Source organism: Sceloporus undulatus, chromosome 4 (genome assembly GCF_019175285.1).
Source record: "Sceloporus undulatus isolate JIND9_A2432 ecotype Alabama chromosome 4, SceUnd_v1.1, whole genome shotgun sequence".
NCBI classification, from domain to species: domain Eukaryota; kingdom Metazoa; phylum Chordata; class Lepidosauria; order Squamata; family Phrynosomatidae; genus Sceloporus; species Sceloporus undulatus.
Window position 1 is genome coordinate 156,265,746 of NC_056525.1, and position 26,985 is coordinate 156,292,730.

The following is a 26,985-nucleotide window of genomic DNA, read 5'->3' on the forward strand; positions in this document are numbered from 1 at the left end:
CACAAGGTTATCAACTCCATCACCACCATTATAGAATCATAGACTTGGAAGAGACCATAAGGGCCATCCAATCCAACCCCTGCCATTCAGGAACTCACAATCAAAGCATCCCTGACAGATGACCATCCAGCCTCTGTTCAAAAACTTCCAAAGAAGGAAATTCCACCATTCTTAGAGGGAGTGTGTTTCACTGTTGAACGACTTTCACTATCAGAAAGTTTCTCCTAATGTTTAGATGGAATCTCTTTTCTTATAGCTTGCATACAGTATATAGGTTTGGGTCCTATTCTCAGGTGCAGCAGAAAACAAGCTTGGTCCATCCTCAGTATGACACCCCTTCAAATACTTAAACAGAGCTATCATATCAACTCTTAACCTTCTCTTCTCCAGGCTAAACATACCCAGCTCCCTTTCCTCATTGGGCATGGTTTCCAGACCCTTCACCATTTTAGTCGCCCTCCTTTGGACACGCTCCAGTTTCTCAACATGCTTTTTGAATTGGGGTGGCCAGAACTGGACACAGTATTCCAAAGCAGAATAGAGTGGCACTATTACTTCCCTTGATCTATACACTATATTTCTGTTGATGCAGCCTAGAATCATAATGTCTTTTTTTTTAGCTGGGACATCATTCTGTTGACTCATGTTCAACTTGTGGTGTACTAGGACACCTAGATCCCTTTCATACATAGTCTTGTTAATTGTTTTTGAGAAAGCCATATTGAGTTTTAGTGATTATAACATTCTCTTCTAAATGTTCACAGACTGTCTAATGAACTGTTCTAAACTGTTTCTGTTACTGATGTCAGACTCAAAGGATGATAGTTGTTGGGGTCCTCTTTTTTCCCCTTTTTGAAGATGGAGACAATGTTTGCCCTTCTCCTGTCTGCTGGGACTTCTCCTGTTCTGAATTTCCCCTATTTTGTCCTCTGCTCCATTTTCCTCAGGTTGAGCACCCTTTGCCTTTTGTGAGATGACTGAGGCAAAGAACGTGTTTAGTAGCTCTGTCTTTTCTCTATCTTCTGTTAATTTTTATCCAGATGCACTCCACCTGATTTCCAGGATTTAAGTCCGTACATAATCTGTCCCACACACTCAGAACATCGGGCAAGAATTTGTTGGAACATTGTAATACTCAATTAACCACAAGTTCCCATAGAGCATTTACTGCTGCAGCCCCTAAATTGTGGTGGAATAGTCTGCCGGAGGAGATCCGTCTTATTACTACCTTAGATGCCTTTAAGAAGGCACTAAAGATGGATCTCTTCCTGTGGGTTTTCCCATCAGATTTGGTACAGAGATGATGATTGAGACCCCCCTCTCTATGTATGATGGCATATGAATTGATGTTAGGAGATTTTAACAAACTAATAGGGATGTATAATTCAGTATTAGTATTTTATTGACTGTTCAATTGCATTTTATTATTTTAATGATGTAATCCCGCTTTGATGCTTGGAAGAGGTGAGGCATATAAATAATAATAATAATAATAATAATAATTATTATTATTATTATTATTATTATTATTATTATTTGTCTGCATCCACACTGCATAAATAATCCAGTTTAACTGCCATGACTCAGTGCTATCATATTATGGGAACTTTAGTTTTGTAAGACTTTTAGCCTTTTCTGGAGCCACAACAAACTACAATTCCCAGAATTCCATAGTATTGAGACATGACAGGGAAGTGGTATCAAACTGGATTCTTTCTGCAGTGGAAATGCAGCCCGTGACTTCCAGAAAACTGTTCAACTAATTGAACATTAACATATATCGTCAGATAGTTAATGTTACATCAGTATATATTTGCATATTTCTACAGAAGATCTCATGGTGCACTTCCATTAGTCTTCCATTGTCACTGCCACAGTTCAGGCATAAATACACTAAGATTGTATCACTCTGGAGTCAGGCTCCTATTATAGCCCATTGATAGCAATTTCACTCATGTACCCTTTCTTCTGCTGGACATCTTTTTAGAACATTCCAGCTTATTCAGCTAAAGCATGTATGCCTTCCTTTTCAATTTCTCTAATGCCTTTATCCTATTGATAAATCCTTTTGTTTGTTTCATGTAATACAAGCCAAGCTGCTAGCAAACATCTGAGAAAAGGCTGTACAAGCACACAGTGACAACATCTTCAACTTAAAAATAAAATAAAATAAAATCAATCAGGAAAGAATGGAGCCAGGGGACACATATCAGGACAAAGCATTTTGCTAGATGCATTAGCCAGATGCTTTGTACATCCTAGACTGAATTTACCTCTGAGAAAGGCACTAGAAATCTGACAGGACAAACTGCCAACAAGCTTCTTTATTTAGTTTGTTAGAGTACATTCTGATGCTTGCAGCCTGCTCTAGCTGTTCTGAACAACATAAACAGATCTCCTGAAATATACACACAGGGTCATACTTGTTAAGCAAATGTGCAGGACAAATAACACTTTTCCCCATGAGTCCTAATTTCTTTTCAGCCCAGTCAGGAAGCATAGATAGAAAGTCCTCAAAAGAAATCAGTTTTGTAACAGGAAGAAAGTTGAAAAGTCCCTGGTTACAGAACAGCTATATAAGCTCATCTGGCAATAATCAGCACATGATTCAGGCCCTTTACAGATCGGTGAAAAGCGCAGTCTGTGGAATGAGTGAGGGCTCATCATCTCCATGCTCAAAGCCCTCACCACACTGCCTGGCACCATCTTGGTGTGCACCCATTCAGATGGCACACACCATGATGACACCCCTTTGGCGCAGCACCCAAACGTGTGGCGGCAGCTGTGGCACCCCTTCAAGGGCACAAAAAGGAGCCAGTTTTTCCGGCTTCTTTTTATGCTCTACTTAGACCAGATCAGTGCCATGCCGTGTGGTTGCCACAACACTGATCAGGGGCAGAAAGGGGTGGCATCTCATTGCCCCTCCCTGCCCATCTGTAAAGCCCCTCAGTTAGATTATGATAGCAACAGATACCTTTATTCCTTTTGTGGTTTACCCATTACCCATTCACCCATTTACCCACTTATATAGTAAAGGAGAACTGGTCTCACTAAGTGGTAGAGGAGGAATATCACATAGATTAAGTGCTGGGTCTTGCGGTTGTACATGATCTGCTTAGGATCTTGCGGTGAAAATGAGAGAGAATGAATGAAATGATGTTTTGTACCACTGTGGCGTGTATCTTTCCAGTACTGTTTTTTAAAAGAAACAAGTAAAAGATAGCTACTGTTTGGAGAGGGCACATGGAACTAGAACTGAAATTAGTTGCTGTTGTTTTTGTTTTTCAGTAATATTCCAAGCTGTCAGGTGGATTGGAGATCATAGGAATGAGTGGCAAAAATAAACATTGTCCAGATACAGAAGGCTGGGTAAAGAGAGAATGAATGGTTTCCAGAATGCTGTGGCCAGGGTATTGACCAGGGCAGACTCTGAAATACAAGCTCATCATGGAAGTCATTGTGAGCTTTAAGTTCTGAAAGGGAAGGCATTTTCTCAGTCCCACCTCCTTCACAGCACATTTGGTGAGTTCTCAGGGGAGAGCCTTCTCTGTGGCTGCTCCCAGATTATGGAATTTCCTCCGACAGGAGTTCCTGTTTATCCCACTGCCATCTCTCTCTCCCTTTGCTGCCAGATGAAGATGTTTCTATTCAGAGACATCTTTGAAAGTAATTATGGAGCAGTAGTGTCAATATTTTACATCTTCTACAGAAAATTATGTTTAAAATATTTTAAGTGTTTTAAACTGTTTCTAAACTTTTTAAAAACACAATGCTGTTATTTTTTTTTAAAAAAAATGACTTTTGTAAAATAATGTCTTATAGTAATCTTGTTTCAGTTATTGAAAGCCACCTTGGGAGAAAGGTGAGAAATAAATAAATAAATAAATGATTTCTTCATTTGCCTCAAGCAATTTCTTTTCTATGAAAATGAATGAGAATGAATTCATTATTATTATTATTTTAACACAAGGGGGAGGAAAATCTTGAGACAACACTAGGGATGTAAGTCTTCATTAATTTTATTCCTCAAGGGAGCAAGTTTCTTCCCACATTGAGAATGTCTATGAAAACAGCAGTTTTCAAAGCCTATTCACAATTAGGCACTTAAATTATGTGCACAATTTACACATGGTTGATTTGCATAGAAATCAGTCACGTGCAATTTTGGGGAGAATAACTATCAAATTATGACATTTTCTACAGAAGAAACACCATTTTTCAGCACAGATAATAACATAACTGTGCTGAAATAATGCTTTCTGTGCAAAAAAAAAGAAGTTGCAGAAAACAACCACATGTGATTTTTTATGTGGTATAAGTCCTGGACAACAAGGGTTCTTGTTAAACCATGATTCTTCTCATCAGAGATTTTCAGCACTGAAAAACATGGTGTTTGTGGTATTTTTCTATGGTCCCTACACAATGTTAGTGATTAATTTGACAGATTAAGATATGACTTGAGCATAATGAGTGGCTTGTTTATTTATGTATATATGCCACATTCTGAGTGTTCTTCCATTTGCTTCAAAATGAGTGAATGAATGAATTAATTAGAAGGAAAAGGCAACCCACCAGAAATCTGCTTTCCATTTCCCTGTATACATAAAGTTTCCTAGTCTTGGAAGGATGAACTTTCTTTTTTGATATAAAATCTTGCTTGCTAACATCATGTCTACTCAAACACCTTCCACTGTAATTCCCATGGAGCCAATAGCAGCAGAATTGTGTCCCAAACTTGGTTTGGACTTGCTCCCAAGCTGGATGTTGACAGGTTTTTAAAACATAGCAACACTCCTGACTAGAGATCTCTTTTTGTCTCAGCTCACTTGACCCTTCATTTGGAATTTATGAAATAAATTCAATTACAAGTGAAGTCTCCCCCTTTAGAACTCCAAAACCTGAAATGCTGCAAAAACTAAAATAAATAAATAAATAAATAAATATTAGGTGAGTGGCTGAGATAGTGACACCTTTGCTTTCTGATGGTTCAGTGTACAAAAACTTTGTTTCACGTACACAATTATTTAAAATATTGTACAAAATCACCTTTAGGCTATGTGTATTAGGTTTATATGAAACATAAATGAATTCTGTGTAAGACTTGGGTCCCATCTCCAAGGTACCTCATTATGTATTCACATGCATATACAGGTCTTCCAAAACAAAACAAACACCCCAAAATCCAAAATATATCTAGTCCCAAACATTTCAGATAAGGGATTCTCAACCTGTACAGTTTTCAGAAATAGAAAAATTAAGTTCCATGTTGAAGTATCTGTGTGCATGTGCACAGCTTCAGCCTCATGGTGCATGTTCTTACTGGGGGTTTTGACCCATATGTTCTGGCCTTCAGTTTCTGTTACCTGCAATATGACTGGCAGGCATACAAACTCCTCAAGGGATACATCCCTGAAGTTCTTTCAGCTCAGTATCTATGTCATCATTGACCTTCCTAATCCTAAAATAAAGAATTCCCCCCCCCCAGTTCCACCCCCATATAGTCCTTATCATAATCCCATGCAGATAAATGATACCTAGGAATGATATCAAAACTTAAACACACTTAGGCCCTTATCGCATATGAAATAGGAACTCCAATCCAAAGCTATTCCGAAGGGAAGGGGAATCAGACTCAATTCCAATCCAAAGCAATTGATGTGATGAGTTATCACATGTGAAGGTTAAATTGTGCTCATTCCTAAGGCAAAGTAGAGTGATCGCAAATTAAGTTATCACATCATCAATTCAGATTGGCACCCTTGCACATGCTCAATGGGGCTGAGAAGAAGCCCAGGGCAAATCCCCTCTGGAGAAACATTCCAAGAAAACCCCCATGACAGATTCACCTTAAGGATCAGGATGTTATCATTGAGTTTTCAGTGAAGGGGGATGAGGAAGAGGAAGGAGCAGGATGAAGGGTGCCGTGGTGTGTGAGATCAGGGTGATCTTCCACACCAGACCCATTCAGATTGAAACTGAAGTGAGCTTGGAAACAATTTTTGTGAATTCGCTTGTTACTGAATTCACCTACATCAGGAGTCACTTTGGATTGACTTTGGATCCAGCTTGGAACGACCCCTCCATAGAAAGCAATCACGTGTGATAATTAATCACATTTTAATGTGAATTCGCATGGTTGGACTGGGAGTGGCTTCGGATTGGAGCTGCAAAACCTGTCATGTGATAAGGTCCTTAAATGTAGACACATGAGATGCATCTGATCTACACGACAGGAACTCTATGTAATTTTCTTGGCTGCTTGTGGGGCCACTGATGAGTCATACATGACTGGATGCTCCACTTCCTCTGTATAGGTAGTTGTTACATATTCTACAACAACTCAAACCAGACCTACCACCAACATGAACATCTCAGTGACCAGGGGCCAAAACACAGGGACCAAATAAAGTGTCTTCGGGGCCCTTTGGAAGCATGGTCCTTAAACAATGCACACCCCAAAACACCTGAAGTCACTCTGAGGTTGCCTAAAGCAGCCTGAAGCTGGCCTGAATTTCTGTGCAAAGCATGGGTTGCCACCAGCAATCCTCTATCTTCCCAGAATGTTGGTAACATCATTGTGTATATGCTAGTCATTCCTTAAAAACACCATACATATTCCTGGGTGGCTTTTTAATTTTTTAAATTCTACAAGAACTGATGAAAAGTTACTTAATGAGATTAAAAGGTTCAAATTAAGTAAGGAGAGTTCTTACTTACCTACTGGAGACATCTCAGGGACACTGGCAACATAAGGCCCATCAAGGAATTTTGGCTCATTATCATTAATATCCTGCACTTTGATGATGAACTCTGATTCAGGCTCCAGTGGCTTCCTCGTATCTATGTCCACTGCTTGAGCTCGTAGAGTATAGAAAGGCTTCTCTTCACGGTCAAGGCTCCTTATGGCATGAATGTCCCCTGTGGTCTCATCAATGGTAAACACTGTACCAGCTCCATCTCCTGATAATGTATATTTAACACTTCCCACTCCCTTGTCCAAGTCTGAATGAAGCTTAGCAAAAAAAGAGAAGGGCAAAATCATTAATATAGAAATTTGTGGATGAAAGAACAGCAACTACTCATTAAAACTTTAGGCCTATAAGTTAACAACATTGAGAAATATCTAAAAAAAAGAACAAGAGGGAGACTATAATGCATATTGTTCTACAAAAAGATTGTATGACATAGACTTTTTATTATTAATTGTTTGTTCCTCTGTCATCTTGTTTATAGAAAGGAGTAGGAAAATGATCAATCTTGCCTAATAAACATTTGGCTTCTACCAGTTCTGCCTAGGTTACAAACCTATCTGTCCTACTCACCCTAGTGTTTTTCTCTTTCCTCCTCCTTCACTCTTTCTATCAAACTTTTCCCCTCCATCATACTATTTGTTCAGCCTTTCCATCCCCTGACTCTTCTCCCTGGTCATACCATGTTCCATGAGTCTCTCTCTCTCTTCCTCCTCCATATCTCTCAGGATTATCATATCCTAGTTCTTGAAATCCACCTAGGCACAACTGTATATTCTACAATTATGTGCTCATTATATAAGTTGTACATTGTGCCATGACAGAGTTAACTAGCACACACACACACAAATTTGGCACACTGAAACAACTCTTTCAAAATTGTTTTATACACATACCAAAAAGTTTGATTTTCTTTGACTGCTTGTATGAAATGTGGGGAGAGGACAACAACTAGCAGTCCAAAATGTTTCAGGCACCCCAGGCACTCTACTATTTTCTGTTCTTGAAGTTCCTATTTTTTAACAACTGTAGGAAATACAGCTATTTAACAATGATAGGCATAGCCACAATAACTGACTCCACCTATGTTCGGTGTCATTCTTACATCACCATCATATTTATCTTTATAATAATAATAATAATTTGTTTTATTTATATACCGCTATTCCAAAGATCATAGCGGTGAACAGCAACTAAGCTAATTAGCAAGTAAGCTAATTTGCCCCCAACAGTCTGGGTACTCATTTTAGCGACCTCGGAAGGATGCAAGCCTGAGTCAAGCTTGGGCCCTTTTGCTGGTCTTGAACTCGCAACCTTGTGGTTTTGAGTGGATGGCTGCAGTACAGGCATTTACCCACTGTGCCACCAGGGTTCCATTTATGCCACTTTTCCATGTTAATGTCATGCTAACAATGGCTACAATAATGTCAGAACAAATCAGGCAAAATATTTTCACATAATTCAATAGCAATTATAAAGTGAATATTTAAATAATTGTAAAATAGGCTAAAATCACATAATAATAAATATACACTAAGATTAAACAATCTATTAATAATTCACATAAAATTATCATAAATGACAAAGAGGAAACAGAGAGAGAGAGAGAGAGCAAAATAGCAGCTTTTACTGAGCTGATTGTATTTCTTGAAATAAAATAATATGCTACATGATGTTAGTAGTGACACTGCATGATAATAGCTATGAGAGAATTAAAGAATTCCTTTCCAGTCCAGTATATTTTCCATTAAAAAAGGAACTGGCTTTTGTTTTCAAACATGGGTGCATTACAGAGCGCCCAAAATGGGCACTCTGCTGGCGCCGCCGGTTGCTGCATCCAGGAACCACAGCAGACAAATTGCGCGGTTCCCAGACGCAACAAAAAGAAGCCATAAAAAGCAGCTTCTTTTTGCGCCCCAGAAGTGGTGCCGCAAGTGGCCAATGGCACACTTGCAACGTAAATTCTGTCGCGGGACGTGCAGACGCTATGCGTCCGTGACATTAAGATGGTGGCGCCCATGTAGAATGGGTGCCGCCATTTTGTACGCACCGAGCATGTACTAGGGTTAGGGGCGTCTGGAATGGATGCCCCTTTCTAATCCTTGTAAGTACTCTGCATGTACTTTATGCCCATGCGGAACGGGCCATGGACTGGAGGACATATTGCCTCTGAACATGTGACAAAGCTTGGTGCCCTTGGCATAGGATCGCTTTCTTTTTAAAAAGTTAGTGAACAATGCAATTTTATGATGTTTACTGAATAGTAAATTCTACTTAATTCAATGTGACTCATTCCTTCCTATGTGGATATAGGACAGATTGCAAAGTGGAGCCTTGAATTAAAGACCTTTTTCTTGCCCCCCCCCTCCCCAGCTTTTCCCTCTCGTTCATATATACACATAGTAACAGTAACAAAGCACAAGATAAAATAGGAAAAATATATAAGGATGCAGAATTTATCATTTTCCCTTTCTTTAAGCTCCCTGTATTGAAAGGTCACTAGAAGAATTGTAATGAGAAGTTAGATGGTGTTCTTCATCTATAACCATGCCCAAAAAACTACAGAGCACTTCATACATGCTTGGGAAGCTCTGATAGTTACTGGAACAGAGAAATTAGGGAGAAATCTATCTTCTCAGGCTTCAGTTGCTATAAACATCTGCACCTGGGGGGATGTCCAAGGACAGATGATAACAGTCCGGAACATGACCTTCAAAGACAAGTATGATGGATGACCTCTCATAAGATCCTGACACAGGACAAAAGTATAAAGTATAAAATCACATGTAGACTAAGAGGCTTTGCATATATAAATAAGACTCCTCGGGCTATGCTCAATGAGCATCAATACAGACCTTGGACCATCATGAGGCTGTGTACTTGAGCCAGTGAATGGATCTCTCTGCTGCTGTACCAAGGCACACAACAGCTGTACACAGAATGGGAGACTGTCCAGTTGCTTTTTCTGTATCCTCATTACCTTTTCTGTGCAAGTTGGCAACAAAGCTTTAAACCTTTTCCACAGTTGTGATCATTGTTCACGATCCAAAAAAACAAACAAACAAACAAAAAACAAGCCCCTTTCCTCTGCTTCCACTCCTACCATTTCATAAGCATGAGGTTTTTAATTTTCATTTTTTATTTAGAGTAGTTATACCCCACTCTTCAGCCACAAAGGCTTTCAGAGCAGCCTACAAAATGGTTAATTAGACAGTTCCCTACCCTCAGGCTTACAATCTAAAAAGACACAACACAAAAGGAGAAGGGAATGGCAGTGGGGAAGGGGAATTTTACTGAATTATCATCATGCAGGGGAGGGAAGTGTGGGAGTATAGCTCCCAAGTCTGTATTCCCCTCTAGTGGGTAACTTGTTCAGTATCTTAACCAGGTTAATTCCATCATGTCTTCTGCTCCTCTACAAATTTGCCTTTTTGAGTAGATTGTATAATGATCTCATCTGTTCAACAGAAAACGGGTCTTCATTTGTGTGCCAAATTCATTACAGTTGGAAGGAAAGCTCTCCCCTCTCCCTGTAATGCATCAAATTTCTTTAGTTTTTGTGGAATGAATAGATAATAGTTCTGGAAAAGAGATAATTGTGCTCTTGCACTCGCTCACTCTCTTTTCCCGCTCACTGCATTTAAAATTAAAAAAACAAAACAAAACAACCCCCCAACTCAGATCCTTTCACATAGACCATTAGAATGTGATTTCCTAAACAAAACACTTCCTGCTTCTCACTAAACACATGTTTACAAGGAAAATAAAGAAAGACAGTATTAAAAAGAAGCTGCAGTGAAATAAATAAACCTATTTAAAATGCATCCCCAAGAGAATTCACACACAGATACCTAACACCCTGCAAAGGTACCCCCAATCCATTTAGATCAGTATGGAGAATCTTTAGGAGGCAGACTTCTTTCTGGACAAGATGGTGATAGGTGTCAGAAGGAATGTTGCTCAGTCTGTGTCTTTCAGACACAACTAGGTTGGTCATCAATAACCCTTCACCACTTGAGCAGTGAGAGGAGAAGCAGTTTCATCCTTGAAAGGTGCTTGAGGTCATACAGCACAGGCAGGAGTGAACTATAGTTCCACCCATGTCTTTCCAAATAGAGAAAGGCATGATGGAAATAGTGTTGAGAGGACATAACCTCAATGGATACGTTTCTAGGCCACATAGCCCAGCTGAGAACTAATCTTTCCTTCAGTATCCTTGTCATAACTGACCTGAGAGTGTTGACCAGAAATAAAGGAGATATGACTGGTGGAGTGGAATGTTTATTTCTAGTATACTTTCCAGGTTGGTTTAAAATGTTCTATGGTATGGATAAGGCCCATGAGTGAGATGGCCCCTCGGCTCTCCTAATGAAATGCATATGGAATTCAGTCCTGGAAAACCTTTCAACAGAAATTCAACTTTACAGTTGATACAGAAATGGCAAGGCTGAGGGTCAAAGGAAGCAAGAGTGCATCTGGATGTCTCCTACAACTTTAAGACCATCTGCTGCCCATAAATCTTGCAACTTCCATGTAGATTTTAGATTAATGCTTAGCATTTATCACTTCAGAACATACCAATGAATGTGTTATTTATCTATGATCAAGGACATTTCTGGTTCTCCTATGCACCCATCCCATCAAATTCAATATGTATAAATATGCTTAGCTGAGTTATTTTGATACCTGATGCCCAAGAATCCCAGAACTTCTATCCTGAGAGAGAAAATAATTTTAATTAAATAAATAAATATTCTATTAGTCTACATCGTGATCCTGACTCTGCCTATTTTTTTGGGCTGACCCTGATTATTAATTCTTATATTTAAACCCACCCAACCACTCTTTCACACACAGTCACCTGTCTTTCCTGTGAAGAGCTGAAAACAGAAAATATGATCTACCTTCCTTCATATTATCTTCACAAAAACCCTATGGACAGGCTTGGGTAAGAAATTATGTCTGGTTCATGGTCACCCTGCAAGATTCATAGTACACTGGAGATTTATATTTGATTTCAGCACTGTAAATCAGGGCTAGGCAACTGTGGCCACAGTTTTTTTTGGTCTCCCTTTTTTTTTTTTAACATCTATCAGCTCTGGCAATAGGATTATGGGAATTACATTTAATTTTATGGGAATCACATTACATTCAAAAGTATCTGCAAGCTCATCACTGTTTTAATCATCCACTTCACTAGTATATTGGAAGACATACAGGAAATATGAACATTCTTCCTGTTGCAGTGAATTAGTGATATTTTGTTCATCTATTTCAGTGTTCTTTGTAGAATCAGATGATGAAATTTTGAATGAATGCACTTACACACATATATACATATATGACAGGTAACTAGGTAGACAGATTGAAGGCCAATAGTTGGAACATAAAGTCATAAACACAATAAAATGGAAATTAACAGGGAAAATAAGAAAGCTAGCAATAAAAGAAAATATATTTTTATCTATATCATGTCCACTGTATCCTTGTATGCTAATCTGGACTAAGACTCTTTTACATCATGAGTTACTGTAATGGCTGTCAAAATGTATATTGCCCATAGTGAGTTAATGCCAGAACAAGGGAAGAATTTTGGTTGAATAAATTACAGTACCTTGATCAATTTTCAATGTGTTCTAGCTAAAATATGCCAAATAGGACCATTAACCCATACATAATTTTGCTCCATAATTTTGCTGATATCTAATGTTCAGGGTATTTGGTTACTCTTTTAGGACAGTGATGTGATGGTGTGTGAAAGAGGGGTTCCACTTGCTCCAATTTTATAGCCCAGTTTCTCCCCAATACTTGAGCCAAGCCCACTTGGTTCTGCCATTTCTTTCTTTTTCTTTTTTTGCTTTCTTTTTTTAAAAAAATCTATATATCTATAATATTTTTAAAAACTTTGAAATTGAAATATTTTATATTTCAGCAGCAACAACAACATTAGCATCTATCAAAGAGAGATAAAATATTATGAAACATTGACACCTATAAATTGAGTTCACCCCTCTAGGGAAAGGAAACAACTGTGGTTTCAGTGGTGATAGGTGATCTGAGAGGAATTCCGTATGTCCTGATAAAACAACTAAATGAAATTGCCATCAATAGGATCACAATAGCACAATTAGAAAATATGACACTACTTGGAACATGCCAAATGATCTAAAGATACCTCACTGATCTGGATCACTGATGGTCCAAAACTCCCATTGGTGGCACCTAGTAGATCATGAAACCAGGCCTAATGTCTATAATATATCCCACAACAAAGGAATCATAGAATCATAGAGTTGGAAGGAATAACCCTTGAGCATATCAAGAGTGCTTCTGCTGTCATCCTGACCCACTGTAGCCTGTCTTTATCTTCTTGGAATTAAGGATCCTGGCCTCCCTTTAGGTCAGATGGCCACTACCTTATATTTCCCACAGCACCTCTGACATTGTTAAGAGCAGAGAGTCAGGGGTGGAGGAACTTTGGTTCTCCAAGTGTTTTGCACGATAACTTCCATATTTACTTATCATTAGACATACTAAACAGGGTTAATGGAGCTGTGAACCAAGCAATTGGAGAGCCAATGATCATTCACCCACAATTTAAAGCTTGCAAACCTAGCTCTCTTCTAGAACATGGGTCAACTCATACTGGACAATTATACCACCATTTTCTACTTTAATTGCCATGGTTCTATCCTGTGGAATCCTTGAATTTGCATTTGAAGAAATTCTCAACTCAGCTTTGTACAAAGGAATCACTTGAATCATGCATGAACTGATCTTCTTTCTGGTCCTCTCAGGGCTCAGTTCCACGTACATTTAAACCAATGTGGGAATCGCCTTTGCTCCCTGTTGGTAAAGCGATTCCAAAAGGTCTGTCATTCCCACTATGAAAGTGGATCTCTTCTGTAATTGCTTCTTTTTTGGCATGATTGTCATCCCCACTGGTTCGTAACTCTGTCATGCCTGGATTGGGTGATCCAGGCATGGCAGGGGGGAAGCCCCCCATGTGTCCCACCCAGATCCCTGCCATGCCTGGATCAGCTGATCCAGGCATGGCAAGGATCAAGATTTTTCCCCCTGCCATGCCTGGCTCACCCGATCCAGGTATGGCAGGGGTCTGGATGGGACCCGTGGAGGGCTTCCCCCTCTGTGCTTGCCTGAATCCCCCATGGGATGACTCTCTATCTATCTGTCTGTCTGTCTGTCTGTGTATTCATAGAAAATTTGATTCATTAGTTTTGCAACTACTTACCTTTGCAAGTAGATGCAACATCAATGAAGTAATTTTTTTATTAATTTCATTAAAAATGCACCTATCGATCGCACCACATGTACAAAGGCAGCACTGAGGGGGAGAGGGATGTCGGATCTACAAAAAACTGACGAGGGATGGTAAACACCCCTCTGCCATGACTCCCTTCCCTCCAGATTGATGTGATTCAGATCTGTTGTTCCCACTTGTTGAACACACTCCAGAACTGATTCTTAAAAAAACCAACAAAAAAAAAACCACTAAAGAACTAGTGTCAGGAAAAAGCGTGGTTTTTTTTTTGTTTGTTTGCTTGTTTGTTTGTTTGTTTGTTTGCATCTGCCTTGCTCATCATGATTGAAATCGATTACACCAGGATCAGAAATAGTTTCATAAACCGATCAGCAATTCACTTTAGGTTGTAGTGGGAATGAGCCCCAAGTTTGAGTATGCAGTATATCTATGGGACATATTGCCATCCACTGAAATACTTTTGTGAAATCTTCAACAAATTTTTGAGTGGTCTTGTGCTGACTCTCATTTGTCACAGATCCTCAGTACTTGTTCATATTCCGTGTTAACATATTTTATCACACTGTCTGGAGTGAGCATTCCCTTTCTACCACACTTGTCTGCCTATAACTCTTTATTACAAGACACATGTCTATAAAAGTTGAGTTCTATGGCAGTAAAAGGCAAAACATATTAACCAGCTGTACCTGTTTTATACTCATCTCACCCTCTCCATATTAATTAAAGTTGGGTGGGACACACTGAAGAATAAGGGATATTGTGGATAAAACTATAGACATGCAGCCATAAGGGCATCTGTTTGGTGGCAGTGTTATTGTTAATATTTTTCGAACTGGATCAGATGGCATGCAAAAAATAACATAACATAAAATAAGAATTCAGACACCAGGAGAAGCAGAGCATCTGTTGTGCTTTCTCAAGAGTTTCTCCTTGACTTTTTTTGTTTCCAACTTGACAGGAAACAGAATGCATTAGCATATAACAAATGGTTGCCCCTTTCATTCCAATTTACTATAACAAAATCCACAAATCATAATGGAAAACAGAAATTTCTTTGAAAACAAGAAAAAAATCAAAGAATATTCATAGTGGTTCTTAAGGTACAGGAGAGGGCATATCTGTACTTCATCTTAGAAGCAACTTCTTTTCCTTTTCATCTGAGAACTTTGGGAAGTGCAATTCATTGAATGAGTGTAAAGATCAGTAACTGATTTCTCAGGACCCATATCAAACTTCAAAAGTGGGGATTTTTCAGAGGAGGCCATGACAGATGAACTCTCTTATTAGTGTGTGTGTGGGGGGGGGGGGCATAATACAGATAGGATGTAAGGGGCAGCTTGAAACTGCCACTTTGGAAGATGGATTAGAGCATGACAAACATACACTGCAGCCGCAGTCTGCCTTGAACCCAGCCAAAAAAGGAACGGATAAGATCCACTCTTTTTTCAGCCAGGGAAAAGTCTGTCGGTCCTACTGTGGCCCTATGGTAGCTTCATGATGTTCAGGCAGTGTGTGGCATGTAGATGCCACACTGCCAGAACATCATGAAGCCACCCACATCTGGGCAACCACCCAACTTCCAGGCGGCTTCAGAGCAGCTTTGTGATGTGCAGAGTCAAAATGCTGTGCTCTGTAGCCCCCTGGAGAGCAGCTGAAAGGGTAATCTCTTTGGGGCTTAAAGCATGAGATGTGTAGGTGTGTGTACACACACACACACACACACACACACACACACACACATACACATGGAGAGAGGAGGCATTAAGTTTGTTGTTCCACCATTATTCTCTCTGAATTGTTGCTTGCTTATTTATCATAAAGTCATAGAATTGTAGAGTTGGAAGAGACCACAAGGGCTATCCAGTCCAACCCCCTGCCATGCAGGAACTCACAATCAAAGCATCCCCAACATATGGCCATCTAGCCTCTGTTTAAAGACATTGAAGGAAGGAGACCCCACCACACTCTGTATTCCACTGTTGAACAGCTCTTACTGTCAGAAAGATCCTCCTAATGTTGAGGTGGAATCTCTGTCCCTGGAGCTTGCACCCATTGTTCTGTGTTCTAGTCTCTGGAACAGCAGAAAACAAGCTTGCTCCATCCTCAATGTGACACCCCTTCAAATACTTAAACAGGGCTATCATATCACTTCTTAACCATCTCTTCTCCAGGTTAAACATACACAGCTCCTTAAGTCTTTCCTCATAAAGCATGGTTTCCAGACCCTTCACCATTTTAGTCACCCTTCTCTGGACATGCTCCAATTTGTCAACATCCTTTTTCAATTGTGGTGCCCAGAACTGGATACAGTATTCTAGGTGAGGCCTGACTAAAGCAGAATAGAGTGGCACTATTACTTCCCTTGATCTAGACACTATACTTCTATTGATGCAGCCTAGAATCACATTGGCCTTTTTAGCTGCCTCATCACACTGCTGACTCATGCTCAACTTGTGGTCTACTTGGACCCCTAGATCCCTTTAATACGTAGTCTCTTTAAGCCAGCTGTTTCCCCTCCTATATATATGCATTTTTTATTTTTATTTTTTGCCCTAAGTGCAGTACCTTACACTTCTCTGTATTGAAATTCATTTTGTTAGCTTTGCCCCAGCTTTCCAAATTATTAAAGTCATTTTGAATTTTCATCCTGTCCTCTGGGGTATTAGCTATTCTTCCTAATTTGGTGTCATCTGCAAATTTGATAAGCATGCCCTCTATTCTTTCATCTAAGTCACTGATAAAGATATTGAATAGCACTTAGCCCAGGGCAGTATCCTGTGGTACTCCACTGATCACTTCTCTCCTAGATGAAGAGGAGCCATTGCTGAGCAACCTTTGGGTTCGGCTGGTCAACCAATTACAAATACATTTAACAGTTGCCTTGTCTAACTCACATTTTACTAGCTTGTTTGCAAGAATGTCATGGGGAACCTTGTCAAAGGCCTTACTGAAATCAACGTATGCAATATCCACAGTACCCTTCATCAACATGTTTGATCCTCCCTAGAAGTTTCAGGAAACAAATGAATGTAAAGTGAAGAATGTCCAGTATTATAAGCTATTTACAGCAAGGCAAGTACTTCCAATATCTATCAGTGATTTTCTTGCTAGGAACCCCTGAAACATCAGAGGTAGACAACACCAAGGACTCGAAGCTGCACCCGGATGCCCCTCTGCGTCTTTGGAAGGTTATATGTTCTCAGTATTACCCCCACATATTTTAGCCCTCTTATATAAGCTTCAGGGGAATGCAATGATGAACCTCCTCTGAGCAAACATTGCTCACAAAACCCCATGATAGATTTGCCTTGGGGTCACAATAAGTCAGAAATGACTTCAAGGCACACAACAAGAAAAAAAATATTTTTGATGGGTTGAATTTTTTACCTCAAATGACCAATAAAAACTGAGTAGATGTTATTGCTAGACCTCTATTAACCATTTCATTGTATTTTAAGGCATTTTGAAGCTCATTCTCCTCTCTTAGATCTGTACTAACCTCATCCTCCTTTCCAAAAGGGAAATAACTGAGGGGGGGGGGGTTCTTCCAAAACTGATGGGTCCAAAAAACCCCAAGAACATGATCCAGAAACTGTCAGATGCACAACTGACCATTTGGAAGGGAATATATCACCACACACAAACACATTTTGCAGTTGGTGTATAGAAACCCTTGAGAAGTGCAGAAAGAAGTTGGGGACTGCAAGTGAGACATGGAAAAGAGGCCCAACCCTGCCCTACTTGAATATTCTCCACATCTCTAGTACAATCCACTCATATCCTCCCATGTAAGCACCATCACTTCCACATTCCATCTGCACACAGTTGTATTACATATATATTCACAATCACACAGATCAGATTTCAGTTCAAAGATCACTCTCCACTGACTAGTCAAAAGTCTACTGTAAGAGATGCTGACCAGAAATTATTAGAGGATTTAATATACAATAACATACCAGTATTAACTGTTTTAGAATTCAAAAGATTCTGGCATAGGTTTTGATGAGTAAGTGCCAAATGATGAATGCAGAATTTATTGTAAGTCCTAAATGGAATAGATACAGATGTTGGGACAGCTAAAGGAGTGGGGATAGCAAGAAGGAAAATGATGAGAAACAATATGGTTGCTCACGGAAAGTGAAACTAATGTATGCACATTTCTCACTAGACTGTTTGCATTACACACACACAAATAAATACATGCCCAACCAGCCTGGCCATCTGTCCTTCTGACCAGCTGCATAGCTTCAAATGAACTTCGCAAAAATCAGTATGGTGGGTAGCAGCGGAAAATGGCACTAATTTTTTCTTTTTGCATGATCCACTTCCAAATATTGAATTTTCATGTCATCTGGCTATAACGGATTGAATAATTCTCATCCAACAAAAAAGTGTAATTTCAGGTTACAATCAAGGATAGCCAGCTACTTTTTACCAATTATTAATGTTCTTTTAAAGCAAACAATAACATTTGGATCACAAATGGAAATATACAAGCTTCCACTCAAAACCAATTCAGCAATTTACTAAGATCGTGTGTGACTGAAACTTTCTTTATGAAACTCATTAAATATTCTTCTGAACTGACTTGGAATGACTTTTTCTTTGTCATTTTGCCTGCCAAGGCACCACATCAAAGTCAATGAGGAGAGCAACCATCTCCTATATAGGGCTTGCCAAAGCAGAGCATTCTTAGTGCATCTGATCAAAGAACCCATAGTAACTGTGATCATCTGGATTATCAGTGCATAAACATGGATGTCAAAGGTCTTGAATTAGCAGCAAAGCAAACATTTCACCTAATCTAGAAAGGGAACTCATAAATGAAAAGCAGTTTATTGTATATGTTTTCTCGGGTCAGTTACTCATTTATATACTTTTTATAGATGCCCTAGTACATCTATCCTGATTTTAAAATAAAAAATGCCAATGATATTAATCATTTTCCCCTTGAAATTCATTAAAAAGTGCAATGTATCTACTCTTTAACCTTCTGACACATTTTCAATTGCTTTAATAGCATAGGCAACTATTGTACACATATTTATTGAAGAGTAAGTCCTACCGAGTCTGATGGGAACTATTTCTGACTACACACGAATGAGACGGTGCATCGAAACACTGTATCATTCCAGGTAAACTACAGACCTGAACTGAAGGCCAAAATAAAACTGCTTTGGGTCACTTTGGAGGTATGCTATTTAAATGACACATGCATCTTAAGAGATCAGAAGCAGTGCCAAAGTCACACTCCAGTTCTTAGGACTGGAGCATGGCTTTGGTGTGGCTTCCAGCCTCTTAGGATGCATGCGGCATTTAAACATCACACTTCCTAAGTAGCCCAAAGCAGCTTTATTTGACCTGTCTGTTTGGACTCAATGTCACCAGTATGAACCATGACACTGTTCATTTGTTTTTTAAAAAAAGAAAATGAAATAATGAAATAAAGCTCACCACTTTGTTTTCAGAGACTGTACAGGTTTTATATGATTAATACTTTTCTAAAAATTTACATACTATTTGCAAAGGCTTAACATTTCTGCAACCATTCAATTTTGTTTTGCATAGCAGTCTTCTTCCTAAGCAGAGCAATATAAATCTTGACAGAAATTGACAGCAACTATTACAACAAACACACACAACCACAGAATACCCTTCAAAACGAATGTGGTAGGGATGTGTTGATAGACTGTAAGAATATTCACTTTTTTCCCCTTCAGTTTCCTTGCCACAAAATGCCTTGATATTCTACTGTGTGGAATATACCTGAGGGTGGAAAAATGTACAAAAATGATGAGTTGTATTGTCATTTTCAGGTGATTAAGAACTGGGTGGTCTAATATTTTCACTGTAAAACTGGTTTATGAATGTGTAGTCACTTCCTAAATAAGTATAAAAGTGACTCTGGAGATTAGGGTTTGATTCCCGGCTCGGCCATGGAAACCACTAGGTGACCTTGGGTAAATCCCATGCTCTTAGCCTCAGGGGAATGCAATGACAAACCTCCTCTGAATAAATACTGCCAAGAAAACCCCATGATAGGTTGACCTTAGGGTCACCATTAGTCAGAAATGACTTGAAGGCACATAACAAAAATATATCTGAAAACATTTTGTAGTGTGTGTGTGTGTGTGTGTGTGTGTGTGTGTGTGTGTGTGTTATTTTCCAGTGGAAAGATTTATAACTTGAATTCCATTCCCTAACATATATAATATACAGTAGCAAACATTTTTCAGGAAGGGTGACAATTATACTACAATTTGTTTCTGAAACTGGAGTATGAAGATGGTTGCATTTACTAATATTTTCAAGATATGTGTATGGATGTTGCTTACATATTACTGATGTAACATATGATGATGATGATGATGATGATGATGATGATGATGATGATGATGATGACAAAACCCCTACAACAGAGTCAAAATATGCTAGACTTGACATGAAGGCACATAACAGCAAACAACAAATGTTATAGATTTTGAAAAAGAAGTAAAAAATTCATTTGCACACGGCTTAGGTCCAAACTATTTTAGAGGTCATATCTTCCCATATGAACCACCTAGAGCTCTAAGATCTTCAGGAGAAGGCTTTTTCTCAGTCCCACCACCATCCCAGGCTCATTTGATGAGGACATGAGAGAGAGCCTTCTCAGTGGCTGCTCCCATCCTGTGGATCTCCCTTCCATGGGAGGCTAGGCTGGCTCCCTCCCTGCTGGCCTTTAACAGGAAAGCAAAACATTTTTATTCAAGCAAGCTTTTTAAAATCATGTAGGCCGGGTTTTATTGGGGGATGGGAGTTGGTTTAGATTAGTTTTAACATTGTATATTTAAAATGTTGTATGTTGTAATTTTAAAAACTTTTTACATTTTAATTGAACTATTTTGATTGTTTTTAAAATATTGTGTGTGTGTGTGTGTGTGAGTGTGTGTGTGTGTAGCCACTTTGGGTCCCAACTTGGAAGAAAGGCGGGATAAAAATAAAATAAAATAAATATAAATATAAATAAATAAGTAGGTCTACCAAGAAATATTAGCAATGGAATTCAAACCGAGTCTTCATTTTAAGAGACAGTGAGAGCCAATGTGGTGTAGTCATTTGATTTTCAATATTGTGACTCTGGAGATTAGGATTTGATCCCCCTCTTTGTCATGGAGACCCACTGGTAAGCTTCGGAGAATCACAAACTCTTTGCCCCAGAAAAAACCCACTTTAGGATTTCCGTAAATCAGAGTGAAGGCACCCAACAGCAACAACAACAACAACAACATGAAATGAGGTGTCTAGTAGCAGTTAGTGGCTCCCATGGGGCAGAGATTGTGCTTTGGACTTTAATCTGAATTTAATAAAATACATATAAACATGCAAAATTGTTTCAGTGTCTTAGATAGTTCCTTTAAATTTCAGACTGAAATACAAAGTGAATGTTTTGACGTAGAACCCACTGGTCACCTCTGTGAATATCTCATTAATTCAGATAAAGTAAAAAGGAGATTTCATGTACTACAACTGAAACCAATGGCATCTACCCATCTCTTTGGGAAACAGAATGTGTTTGAGTTCCTGCCTAATGAATTCAACATGTACTTAACTGTAAATATTGTTCTACAAACCTTCTCTCCCATCCATCTATTTCCAAACTACAACCAACTCCAGATTTTCCTAATAAATTGAGCCATGCCTTTAGAGACATTACTTTTCCCTGAAAGCATTATCTTTTCAACTTATTCTGCATGCCAACTAACTAATTACCTGTCCTGTTTCCAAGATCTCTCAGTGCCCATATGTGAAATTGAGTTCACCAAATGGAAGAACACCCAATAATCATGGTTAGTAACACAAGAACCAATGAATGATTCATGAGCAGAAGTGGAAGAGAACAAGTCAGGGACACTGTAAAAGTGATAATTGGCCCAGATTATTTCCAAGTTGTGTAATTTTGTATATATCAATTCATTCACAAGTTTATTCTGTCCTAATTTTGCCTCATTCTTTTATTTATTTATTTTTAAAGTATACAGAATATTTATTTCTGGTTTTTAAAGGATTTTTAAATTAAAATAGATATTTTGTATATTTTGGTATGCATTTTAAGATTCAATATATATTTAAATGCCTTTTTCAGATGAGAATTATCTTGCAGTATTTGGGGTGGGGAAGTACAATCACTGCAGGATAACCGTGGTCTTATCTATCTGATCTACATTATCAGTGTTGTATAGATATACTGTTATATAGATATAGAGAAGATGTTTTTGATAAGAATTTACCATAATATGCCAATTCTGTCCACATATTTGGGATAAAGGGACTTTTTTAAAATTTGTTTTGGGAAAAAAAATCCAACACAGAAGAAACCAGCCCTGGCAGATTCACCTATCTAGGCCAAGATACTTAGTATTTACATAGTAAAAGTCTGGGTTTGAATTCCTGTGTATTTGGTTAAGAGTAGTGCTCTGGGTTTACTGGTGTTGTGGGGAAAGCCACTAGATTGTGAATTCGATCCAAGGAAGGGCTCCAGGGTCCATTCAGCCCTCCGTCCTTTCATAGGTTGGTAAAACGAATACCAGCTTGTTGGGGGCAATTGGCTCACACACTGTAAACAACTTAGAGAGTGTTAGTTCACTGATAAGCAATATAGAAATGTATTGCAATAGAAATATTGATATTGTTATAGAAATGTACTTGCTATTGCTATTTCTGACCAATTGTAGTGGATCTATAGAGAGAGGAAGGGATGAAGGGGCGGAGGAAGACCAGGTGGGGGAAGGAGTAAGTGAAGGGGCGGAGCCTGGAGAAGGAGAAGGGGCGGACTTAGGAATGAGGACTTTAAAAGAGGCAGGGCCAGGACGGGCGAGAGGAGGGAGAGGACGCGGAAGATCTGAACGGGAAGTTGCGGCCGAGAGAGGGAAAGGGCAGATACAGCGTAGTCCAGGGCGAAGTGGGACTCCGGTATCTTTGAGGCGAAGAGGTGGGCGCCCGCGCCAAGGTCCCCACGAAGAGGTACGTCTTCGAGACCCCAGGGAGGAAGGTGACTTTCCATTCCCGGACGAGGACGCCTGGCCTGTGGCCCAAAGAATAGACTTGGAAGGGGAGTGGTGGGATCCCAGAGGAGAACGATGGGAGGTGGGGCCCCAACCTTCTAATAAGGAAAAGGCAGAGATCGAACCCCTCGAGAAGTATCGCAGGGGTGACGCCTCCTCAGGGGACTGTGCTGGGCCTTGAAGGGAAAGAGCTCAAGTACACAAGAAATAGGATCAACTATTGTTCCTTTGGTTGAGAGAGGGTTTCTGGTCTGTCCCAATGTTCTGTTGTTGAAGATTTGAGGCTGGAAACTCATTAAAAGTTGTGTTAGTTTGCTTGCAAACCACATGTCCTCTGGCTCTGTTTACACGTGTTCCCAATTTTGAGAAAGGCTGGCTACAAAAATGCAACCCGGAACTCCAGTCCCGCCCACACCAATCTAAGGTGGTTAGAGGGGCATAGCTAAACTTAAGAGACTACAGACTAAAACACACAGAAAGGTTTTCCCATCCTCTGAATAAATCTTGCAAAGAAAAACCTATGATAGGGTTGCCATAAGTTGGAGTCAGCTTGAAGGCACATAATAACAATAGTCAAATTGTTATGAGTTATGCTCAATAAATATGAATTGTTATACTTTGATACTGAGGCAGCCTCTTGCCAGAGTGTACACCTATTGCAAGAAGGCATTTGAAAGCAAGGAGGTTATTGCATTACTAACAAACCCAATTTACCTCTTCCGAGTTGCATTCTAATTCAGGATGCAACTGGGTATTATCACATGGATATCACATGGAAAAATCTGGCTAAAATCCGTCCTTAGTTGGCTGATTTGAAAAGCAGCTGCTTGGGGGGCAGATTTTAGCCAGGTTTTCCCCTGGATGCAGTTGGGAGGCAGCAACAGTGGCAAAATCCATTCAGTAATACACAGCTGCATCCTGAATTAGAATGCAACTCGGAAGAGGTAAATCGGGTTTATTAGTAATGTGATAATCTCTCAAGAGAGATCCCTGTACTAGTAAAGCCTCAATTTAAAGTACAAACCAGATTTCCCCTCCATCCTACCCCGCTGACAAAGAAATTGTGTCATTGATGTGCTGAGGAGAGTAACCAGTGCTAAGCTGTCTTCTTTATCTTGTTTATCTTCAGTGAATGGAGACCATGCCAATGTGGCTTAGACTGGTGTACACACACACACACACACACACACACACACACACACAGGTATTGTGCACTTTCTAGAGATGTTGACCCTGAGAGAGTATGATATGATATGTTCACCTGAGGGTTTCCAAAGCTGAGTGAAGGATTCACAGCTTGGTTTCTCAGAGTCCTAATCCAACACCATACCAGTTAAAGTAGTCGTGAATCAGAGTTGCCATCTCCCTTCTTCTACAAAGATTTTAACATCTTTTACACTTATTTGGCAGACAATTACAATGTAATCCTCTCCTTTCCTGGAATAGCTTTAACTATCGAATTTCGCTGGATGAAAAAAAAATGGAGGAAAAAAACCATTATATTTTGTTGTTGAAGAATATAAATATGTTTGAAATGTCTTTATATTTGGAACGGAAAAAGCTTGAGATAAAACAAAACAAAAACAAAGTGGAGAAAAGTGAACCTGCATGTTTTCCCCATCCATAGTCTAGGAAGTCTGAATCAGTTCACACTTGGTTTTAAAATGCTGATGAGCCATATCTATGAACATCTCTACATCTCATATGGTTTGCATTCAAAGCAGAGCTACCATATGGATATAGAGGGAGCAGGAAATCCTCATTTCCTCTACTCTTTCCTCCTCAACATCTTCTCTCAGATAAGGCTTGAGATGCAGAGTGGAAGGTGGTGTGGTGCACAAGGCAACAGAGAGAGGCAATGTGAAGAAGGAGCAGCATTTGAAATTCTCTCCATTTTCAATTCTTTCTGCATTGATGCGTCAGATTTTGCCTGAACTTGGTTCCAACACAGCAAATATACTTTGACAATCCGGCATTCTTCCAGTTTTGATTTAAAAGCATATTCTTTGAAATGATTCCTGAAAATGTCCCTGAGTGAACACAGAGAAAAGAACAAGAACAAAATGGAACAGAATAGGATAGATTCATTTGTCTAAAACTGCAGTGTTAGGTGTTCTTTTCAAGGTAAAGATCCTATTATCAGAGTGGTTTTACTAGTTCATGATTTTTCCCATTTGATGGCACATTTGTCACATCAGCTAATAATTAGATTTTATGTGGAACAATAAGGTACCTATTTTCAGAAAAGGGCCTGACTTGGTTATTGATGCACATACTCCTCCATACCTTTACAATAATAGATCCTGTGTCTGCCATTGGAGTCTCAATCCATTCCAGAAAATGGTTAGTGTCCCTGGATCTAAAGCAGCTTAGCCTTGCTGGAATTAATGAGACTCAAGAGTCACAAATCTAATGATTTGTCTGAGTTTCCTTAGGGTCAAAACCCACACTTTACTGTCCCTAACTGCAACTGCAGCCAGCAATAGCTGTACATAATTCAGGAAATAGTGGATCTTAAGGCAGTTGGCCTAATAGATATAATGTTTCTTTTCTTAAAACATCTGATTATAGAAATGCCAGTTAGCGAGAGACATCAACACCCATTAAGATATGTTAGCTTGTAAAAAGAACAATGAAACCCATCTTAAAATGAGGCAGAATCATGCTAAATAAGTCCTGGCATAAGACACCCACCCACTACCTCCATATTTTTGTTTTTCTTCCAAACATGAATGGAAGCACTTCAAGAAATTTCACTTATGTCAAAAATCTGTTTACTTCTCTTCATGTGCCTCATACAGATTGCCTGAGGAGAAACCTCTGAATCCACTTCAAAGCTTTCATGGTGTTAATAATGCACATTACTGATGATGGGAGCCTGAAAACATAGTGCAGAAACACCAGCCCTATGCAGTTGTTATCTAAGCATGTTCTAACACATGAAATGGGAGAATCGGTTAGTTCTTCGACACCTAGTTCTGTCACACTCTTCCCAAGGAGAGGGACAAGTCTGAATAGAAGAGTTTTCCTACATGGAAGCACTACACACAACTAGAGACCCTGGGTTTTGTTTTGTTTTTCAATTTCTGAGCACATGGGGAATGTCGACAGACAGGGAAAGCAATCCTAATCTAATCTGTCACTTTTCATATGGCAACAGTTCTAGAGAAGAAGGTTGGAATTAGTCTAATCCCCTCCAGTACAGTGCCCAATGTTAAATAAATGGCATAGGGGTGCTATGTGCTTATGAACTAAGACATAATGCCAACAGAACTGGAACTTTCTTCTGTTCACCCTGTAGCCCTATCCATTGGCAAATAATACTTCAGAATTTTTTTATTATACAGATATTGTAAAATAATGCTATAATGCTACACACTCTTATCACACAAAGACATAACAATAACAACCTAAAAACATAAATTAAACATTCCATCAAAGACAAATTACAACCAACCTTCCTGTTCACAACATCCATAACCTAGTATCTGTTATCCTGTATACTGAATTAAAATGATCTATTTCCTATAAGCTACTATAACATAATTTCCTGTATAATCCGGTTCACTTTAATAAAGAAAAAATAGACAGAGAATAATAAAAAACAAACAAAACAAAAGAGTAACTTAAGTTTACCCATTTCTTTTTAAATTGGTCAGTTGTTCTCTTACTCCTTGCACTGATGCTTTATGAGCATCTTAAATTAATTTGCTTATTTCTTAGATTACCTTGAATATAGAATATAATATTATCTCTCTAACAGTTTATTTTATTTTAACAAAACAGGTATTTAGAGGAGGGGGCCAAAAACAAAGTTATAAATATATCAATATTTCAATAAAATAATCCTGTGCCTATTTTCTCTTCAAATGATCTAAGGCATGTCCATTCTTCTTCTACAATTGTA

The 26,985-nt window shown here is 39.0% G+C and overlaps 1 protein-coding gene across 8 annotated transcripts in view; it reads right to left on the bottom strand.

Moving 5' to 3' along the window:
* The window catches only part of CDH12 (cadherin 12), a 788,808-nt gene that overhangs the window by 133,581 nt on the left and 628,242 nt on the right, over window positions 1-26,985 (bottom strand). For all 8 annotated transcript variants that reach the window (XM_042465303.1, XM_042465300.1, XM_042465299.1 and 5 more), the window contains one exon: window positions 6,718-7,012. In XM_042465303.1, the coding sequence (XP_042321237.1) occupies window positions 6,718-7,012 (295 nt within the window). The remainder of the gene's footprint in view (window positions 1-6,717; window positions 7,013-26,985) is intronic.